General features: G+C 52.4%; 1 protein-coding gene across 1 annotated transcript in view; it reads right to left on the reverse strand.

The window, feature by feature from the left end:
• The window catches only part of RANBP10 (RAN binding protein 10), a gene marked incomplete at its 5' end in the record, with an annotated part of 53,541 nt that overhangs the window by 15,696 nt on the left and 29,386 nt on the right, over positions 1–8,459 (reverse strand). Inside the window, 2 exon segments of the mRNA XM_010146055.1 lie at positions 2,477–2,661; positions 7,492–7,514. Coding sequence (XP_010144357.1) covers positions 2,477–2,661; positions 7,492–7,514 — 208 coding nt within the window.

The following is an 8,459-nucleotide window of genomic DNA, read 5'->3' on the forward strand; positions in this document are numbered from 1 at the left end:
CCCACAACCCCCCCCGGGGTCCTTTTCTGCGGGGCAGTTCCCAGCTGCTCTGCCCCCAGCCTGCAGCACTGCTGGGGGCTGGTGTGACCCCAGGGCAGGACCCAGCACTTGGCCTTGTTGAATTTCATACAATTGGCCTCGGCCCATCGATCCAGCCTGGCCAGACCCCTCTGTGGAGCCTCCCGACCCTCCATCAGATCCAGGCTCCCACCCAGCCTGGTGTCATCTGTAAACTCACTGAGGGTGCACTCATCCAGATCATTGATAAAAGTGTTGAAGAGGACAGGCCCCAGCACTGAGCCCTGGGGGACACCACTGGTGACCAGCTGCCAACTGGATTTAGCTCCATTCCCCACCACTCTCTGGGCCCGCCCATCCAGTCAGTTTTTTACCCAGCAAAGAGACCACTCATCCAAGCCATGAGCAGCCAGTTTCTCCAGGAGGGTGCTAGTTTTCTTCCATGCTTTTCTCACTTCTACTACATACTTTTGGAGAGAAAGAACTGAAACATCACGTGAGATTCATATTAAGGGTGCACTACATATTCACACAGTGACAGAGTTATTTTTGTCCTCTGGTTATCCCCTAACAAACCCCATCATTATTTTTTTTCCTTCACACGACCAAAAAAATCTGCTGACATTCCCATGCTATGATTCATCACGACCCAAAGATCTCATTCCCTCCTGGAAGGTCCCTTCTTCCCAGCCATTTCTGAAGACCCTCGACACCCTGGACACTACCAGCACCCATCCAAGCCTCACTACAGACTCCTTCTCCCAAAGTGACAATCCCTTTCCCACTCATTCCCCCTCTCATCTCCCTTTTAAACAACTCATCACCCACCCCGGACACGTGCCCTCAGCCTCTGGCTGCATAGTCTCCCCTTAGTTTGCAGCAGGGGAAATTTTCAAAAGCCTTTTGGACTTCCAAGACAAAGAGAGGAGCCCAAGAACCACGTCCGCAGAGCTGCTGGCTCCTCTTTGCAAAACCCAAGTCCTATCTCTCCATGTGCCCAATGCATCTACCCTTCAGGAGCACTTCTAGGGATCTCTCCAAGCTGGACAGGAAGGTTCTCTCAGCCCATCGCTGCCTGACTCTCTTCTCAAAGCCTTCGTGAAACATGGCACCACACGCAGCATCCCCCCCTTCTCTTAACACAAGGCCATCTGGAGAGAAACTCTGTTCCGCAGCCACAATATCCTCTGTTTTAGCCTAGAGTCCCGTCAGGGCTCTGGGTAAATATCTGATCCCAGAAACCTTCTCCACTTCCCCTCACCTATTTCTTCCAGTGCTTCATTGACAGACTCTTCAATCCCAGATGCAGCCTGTGCCAAGTCCCTCACAAAGAAGCACCCCAGCATGCCAACCTACCTGATTTCTGGAAACGTGGGCAAAGAATTCTACTGGGTATGGTCTTGTCTTCCCCAGCTGCAGTCCTCTGCAAGCCCTACAAGCTCCCTGGCAGGCCTCCTGCTCCTCCTCCTCTTGAAGGAAGGTGGTATTATTATTTTCAATAGCTTCTGCTAGTTGCTTTTCAAAGGCTTTGCTGGTTGCCTTCAATTATCCACAAATACAAGACTAGCAGAACACAGGAACGATCGGGTGGCTACGATCACCGCTGCCTCTGAGTCTCCTGGATACCAGGGACCACTACCGGGGGTTTAGGGGAAGAATATAAGAAAAAGGGGAAACACGGAGCTGTCTGCAATCAGAGGCATGAGCAATCTAAGACAGAAGCAACAGCCATAGACTTGGGTGTTTAAAATGTAACTATGGCACGGGGCTCCATGAACTACTGCAAGCATTTAATGTACACCTTTCAAAATGCACTTACTTAAACCACCACAACTTCTCGCAGCAGCAAGTCCCAGGGTTTCACAGACTTGGTGAAAAAAGACATGATTTTGGTTTGAAGCCAGAAGGTGCTTTTTCGCTAATTCTCGTGAATAACCACTCTCTGTGGTGCTCTCCATTGTGTCAGCGACAGACCCACAGCTACGGTCCAGCTCCCTCAATTACCTGGTGCCAAGTGGAGCTTCACCCAGCTCCGTCCTTCTTCGGGCAGAAGATGCTCCTGACCTCTGACCACTCCTGTCATTGTTCTCATCAAGCTCCACTCAATCCTTTGCGCAACGGGAAACGCGTTCAGAACTCACAAAGCGCCAGAACTGTGTGAGCAGTTAGGCTGGGTCTGGAAGCCTCTGGTTTAGGCTGTTTCTGGCTCTCTCATTTCTGACTCAAGCTGAGGACACAGCGGAACACACCGGACACACACTCCTCCCACACCTTTTAGATCTGGAACAGCAGCAATCTGCACGGGAGCGACTACTAACAAAACAGAGGGCAAACCAACCGGAGCAGAAGGCACTGACTGGCAATTTTTGCCATAAAAAAAGCATAAATTACCATTAAAAGACTCAGTATTTAAAGCCTAAGAGAGCGGAAGAAGCTGAGCAGCAGAGCGGGGACTTACTTCTGCAGCATGGCTTGCCACTCGCCCAGCCTGTCTCCGATGGGGAAGCGCTTGATGGTGCTCTGGATCTTGACTCGCCACTCCCGCATGTAGTCCTCGATGTCGAACACGAAGGGCTGCTGCCCAAAGTTGGCATCGACTATCTCTCCTGGAGTCTGGAGACCCACCGTAGGGTAGAGATTCGACTGGGAGGGGAGAAAAAGAGACCTGTATTAAACCCGGCCTACTCCTTCTGGTTCCAGGTCCGCAGTTTGGTACGACAAAGGAGCTGCTCGTGACACCGAGACATGGAATGGACTGGGAGAGGCAACGGCCCTTCAGGTACCCTGAAGGACGCCCACAACTTACTGTGCAGTTGTGAGAATTACTGCACAACACCAGAACAACAGGTTCAAGCCCCAGCAGCCTGTGATTGGCACCACGATGCTGTCAACGGCACATCCACTTGCTGCCTTCATTTGCTGCAATTTCTACCAAAGTTCAAGAGCCAGCAAATAATAACAATAGAAAGGGGCATCATTTCAACCCACAGGTCTGTGTTCTCCAGCGTTTCAACTGAGCTCCTTGGAAGTGAACTCCTTGGAAGCTGCTCTCTGAGTATTTTACACCGCTGATGAAAGGGGAATGGAGAGTAGTGGGGCTCTGAGGTCTTTGATGATCCGAAGACAGCAAGTCATCCACACAAGGAGTTTCACTACTGAGAGACGAATTTCACTTTAAGAAGCAGCATATGGATCCAAACGGAAGTTTTGATGTGCCACTAGAACATGGGGAAAAGTCAAAGGTCACCACTGTGAAAATACCTCTATAATTCGGCCCATGACTCAACTTCCAAAGATGATCTACATGAACATTTTCATTTATGGTCTAAGTCTATCTAGAAGTTCTCTGAATTCAGGCTATGTTAAGAGTAAGCTTACGGACACAAATCCCTGAGCCCGCTTCAATGCGCGGAAAAGAGAAATGGCATCAGAAAGGTTCTGGAGTGATGGTTCTCATCTCTCTGGATCACATTTTTAAGAGCACGTTCCATTTGCTGTCTTGTTCCTTCTCTGCAGCACCAATGACTCTTCCGTTTGCAGCACAAACCTCACCGACCCACTGCTGACAGCCTGCGGGGTGCGGGACAAAGTCTCACTCCTGGCACGCATGAACTGTTGGGTGTCGGGTTTTTTGACTTTCTTCTAACGCTCTGGAGACTGACACAGCCGGAAGCCAGACCCTGGGCAAGACACACGGGTGGCCGTAGTGATACTAGGGAGAGGGAGGTGCCTGGTTGGGGTGTCCTGCTCGCGGCTGAGTCCCTGTCAGGTGTTAGGTCAGCAGAGGAGCAGACCCCTCTCTCCAGCTCACATCAGCAACAACTGCTGCTGGGGGTTAGATGGCCATCCTAAAGGAAGCTGGATGGTTCTCTCCTCCTGCGTAGCAAGGGGCATGGGCTTTCCCACAACCATCTGGGTAAAGTATTCGACCAGTTCCTCACTATTAGAGACCTGAGGCATTGGCAACGTCAGCCATCGCCCCTTGAGACCTACGGGAGCTGCGGGCTGTACTTTTTACTAAAGGTATTAAGACTGTCAGAGGGGGAACTCAGCAGAATCCTGATCACATCAGCAAAAACGGAGCCAGCATGTCGTGGGAAGCGATGACTTCCCTCTGCTGTCATTGGCATGGCTGCACCCGCAGGACTGTACCCGGTTCCCGATCTCCACGTAAAAAGACAGGGACGGATCCTTCTCAAGGGGCTTCAGTGAAAGGACAAGGGGCACAAGCCACATCCGGGGAAATTCTGATGAGACCATAAGGAAGAAATTCTTTGTTGTGGAGATGACAAAGGACTGGCACAGCATCGCAGAGAGACTGCAGCATCTCTGTCCTCAGAGACTTCCAAACCTCAGCTGGAAAAGGTCCTGGCCAACCTGCTCTACCCTTGGAATTACCAAATCTCAAAAAACAACGGAAAAAAGGAATCTATAAATACAGCCTGGAAATGGAAATTAGAAGCCAGGATGATTGCATGTTGCTCCTCCTTCTCCTTTCCTGTTCTCTAACGAGGGATCAGTCTTTTCCACAGCCCGAACTTCAGAGCTTTTTTATTAAGTTAACTTTTTAGCTTTCTGAACCCAAGGACTTTCAAGGCCAGGAGTCAAATACCCAAAATACTTGTGAGTTAGATGTAAAACCCCCCAAGTTACAACATATCACTTATTTCTCATCCACTTTGGGGGCATGTTTGCCTTTGAGGGGAAGCTGCCTACCCCCAGCTTCTCTCAATCCACCTCTGAGGTTTCCTTGTGTAATGGCACTGATGTGCCAACTCTGCAAGTTACTGACACTTGGGGGGTGTAAAAGCAATGGGCTTTACTGGCCAGGCTTCTCACTGGTCTGTGCCTCTGCTCAGCTTCGACCACGCACAGGCTGTGATGCAAGAAAAAGCTTTCAGCTGCAGCCCCTCCCCAGGGGACTGCGGTAACTCGGTATGGACAGAGCCACAAACCGCACAGAGTGCTCCAAGCCGAGGCCCTCGGGGGTCACTCGGGTCACTCTTGTTCATGGTTAAAGTTTTAGACGGTGGCTTTAGCAGCTGGAGAACACGGATTGCGTGCTGGACCTTCTAGGTGATGGATGTTTTCTGTTCTTTACCTGACAATGACGGGATATTGTGTTCGAGCCTGGATCACAAGGCTGTAATAAACGAAAAATACCACCAGCAAGTTACATCAACCTCAAATTCCCCACTACCTCAGGACTTCCACAACCCCTGACAACAGTCATTATATTTAAACCAAAAGTTGACCTTGGGTTTCTTCAGGAAGGGGCAGTAACCTCAAGTGTTTGGGAGAAGAATCAAGCTGCCATGGACTGAGGGAGCAAAAAGGGCCAGAAAAGGCCATGGAATACACAGGCGTCTGCAAGGGTGAGGGAGGGCGGCAGTAATTCACGGGACAGAGGACAGGAATGATGGAAATCAGGCGCAGGTGTCCTTAGGATGAAGCTGGGCAGCTAGAGAGGACTGCCCAAAATCTGCAGAGGCAGAAGCCTCCTGTCCTTGCTCACATCCACAGTTAGGGGGTGAAACGAGCCAGACGAGCTCCTCTCACCTTCTTTTTAAAGAGAAATGGTCTCACAGAGGATAACGCTCGATAGTGGGAGGCCTGTGGGGCATCCTCTGTTCTCCCTCCTGGCCAGAAGAATAGTGTCATGGATTAGCTGCTGCTGTGAAAGCCAGGAGGAGATTTCCAGGGAGAACAGTCCAGCAAACTGGCTGGTAAAAGGCACAGAGACACCACCTAACCACGGCAGGCTCTGCCACCGGGCATTTGAGCAGCTGGTCCCCAAACCCACCCGTCCAGGCCTTCCTCCAGGTTAACAGCAAACCAAAATCTCCTCTGCACAGGACACACGGACCAACGAGCATGAGATCCCGGATGGATGATCTGGTGAGATGAAGAAAGAGCCGGATGAGGGAGGTCCTGGCCTCAGGAGGGTTTGAACTGCACCTCAGCAGCTCTGCAAGGCCTCACTGCTGCAAGAGCCCTCCTGCTGCTCTGCTTCATCCCGTCTGTCACACAGACTCACACCTGGGTGCACGGCTGCAAGCGCACGTTAAACGTATGTCAGCTCGCTGTGTCCTCCTGGGTCCAAAGGACACAGGCGAAGCTGAGCAGCGCAGGCCACCTCAGCCTGCCAAATCTGCGCTGAGCAGCGCTCAGGCAACACGTTAAATGACAAAGCAACAGTACGTGCCCAAGAGCTACCGTTGGTTGGTAAGAGCCTAAAGAGTCAGTGTCTGTCTGGCCCCACGTGAAGACTGCGCTCATCTCGGAAGGAGCAGCAGTGCAGCCAAACGAGAAGAAATCTGAAGGGAAATGTTAGAACTGTGACTCCTACAACCAGAGGGAAAACAAAGCACACCCAGGAGGGAGAACAGAGGACGCCCCAGGGGTATCCTGGCTGGAGTATGGAGAGATCAGTAAGGCCGTGAAGCCCATCGGGAAGCTGACAGGGAGTCGCTCTTTCTCACAACACAAAAATCAAGAGGAATGAAATAAACGTTTTGGCAGGAAGGGCGAGACAAAGCTTTCTTCCACCTAGCGTGGAAGGCAGTCAAGAAAATCAATCACTTCAGAGGCCTGGATGAGTTATGGGAGCTAAGAAATTCCTCAGAGAAAAGCATGAAGCCAGGTGTGCAGCCTCAGGAGAAGCGGCTCTCTGTGAGGGAAGCGGGTGCAGGGCAGGTACTGGTGTACACTGGCCTGGTTTCCTCCTCTCCCCCTAAACACCTCTCTCTGCCCAGGAACACCCGGGGCTGGAAAAGAGCAACCGTTGTTTTGTCCACGCCCCACTGTGAGAGCCCTGCTTCTCTAAGAGCCGGCTGGCCGTTCCTGCCTGGGGTAACCCCGCTGGTGTCACGGCACTCAAGAGTCGCTCAGTATCGGGGCTGGCCAATCACAGGAGTAATCACCAGCCCCACGTGGATGCCCAAGACATTCCTGCAGCAATTCCATGAGCTGGTTACTCACCATGGGTGGAGGCTCGTCAAACACCTGTGCGATGAGCACACACACTACAGCCAGCTAAGCCTGACCTCCATCCTCAAAACCATCTTCCCTTAACCTCGCCGTGGGAAGGGAACAACTCCACCATGGCTGCAAGACTTGGACGAGAGAGAAGAGCTGAGAGCAACGTTAGGTTGGGGTTCTCTGACGGTGGGACAGGAGAAGCTGCTCAGTGACTTGGCATATACAGCCCCTGCTGCGCTCGGAAGAGACTGACCTGCAACGGAGTTTTGCATCCTAGCTTTACTTCCAGGAGAAGATTCTCAGAGGTGGAGAGGGAGGAGAGGAGACACGTGAGTTGCCCACAACCCAGCCGCAGGAGTGGGAAGTTTCAGCAAAAGGAGCATCCCCGTCAGCCAGTAACGAGCGTTACCATTTAAAGGGCTTCAAAGAGGAGAAAACCCACCCACCCCTTCCCCCTCCCGCAGCTGAAATCCCGAAGGTGGGTGTACTTACGGGGAGGTCTGTGAAGGCTATACCTGTGGGGGCAAAAATAGTACAATTAAAAGACAAAGGATTTTTTCCCCTGCTTGTGACATCCTTATCACACCACAAAACGTGGCTGCCTTTCACTCGAGCCCGGCTCCGCCCCCGTGTTTCCTCACCAGTTGTACTCAGACCTTCCCTCCCCAGCCCCCCACCCTGCAGGGCCCTGAGTCTCAGAAAGCTTCAGGGAGAAGCCTCCACATTTCACCCCAAAACCGGCTCCTCTTTTCTTTGCTTCTCCCTGTTCCTGTGAAGGACCTGCTCTTCGAGACTCACTTGGGTTTCGGAAACAGAGTTTTACTCTTCATGTTGCTTCAGTTTAGGCTGTAACTACTTGTTGTTAGCAGCCAGCGAGACAGGGACGAAGACTCGACACTCGGCATTAGGGCTGGGGAACAGTCCCGCAGCAGGACCTCAGAAATGGTGGGTGAAGAACAGCTTCATCCTCAGCCACGCCACCACGTTCCAAATCGCAGAGGTGGGTAAAAGGTGTTGGGTTTCCCCTCCACGGGCTAGTGTGGCTGTCAGAGCTGTGGCCAGAGACCACGCTCAGCTGTGGCCAGGTACCCCCGGGCATGGCAGGGGTGGGGTACAGCACCCAGTGAGTCACGTCAGCCAGCGACAGCAGCTCTGTCCCACAGGGCCTGGGTCACCCGCCCCAAGAGCACGCTGGAAGCTGCTGCCGTGCGCTGCGGACCTCTCAAGGCTGAGCTGAAGTCATGTTTCAGCTGACGTCTCAGGAGTCACTCTGCAAGCTGTGGCCTTGCTCCACGCACGCTCGCAGCAACACTTTCTGTCCCCAGCCAGGTACCCACACCAGCATGCCCAGTTCCCCCCCACATCCCACCCCTCAGCCACGCAGCAGCATGTGCTTCTGGGTGGCACTGAAACAGCAGTACAGAACCACAGAACTGTTCGGGTTGGGAAGGTCCTTTCAG

Source organism: Buceros rhinoceros, unplaced genomic scaffold (assembly GCF_000710305.1).
Source record: "Buceros rhinoceros silvestris isolate BGI_N320 unplaced genomic scaffold, ASM71030v1 scaffold3402, whole genome shotgun sequence".
NCBI classification, from domain to species: domain Eukaryota; kingdom Metazoa; phylum Chordata; class Aves; order Bucerotiformes; family Bucerotidae; genus Buceros; species Buceros rhinoceros.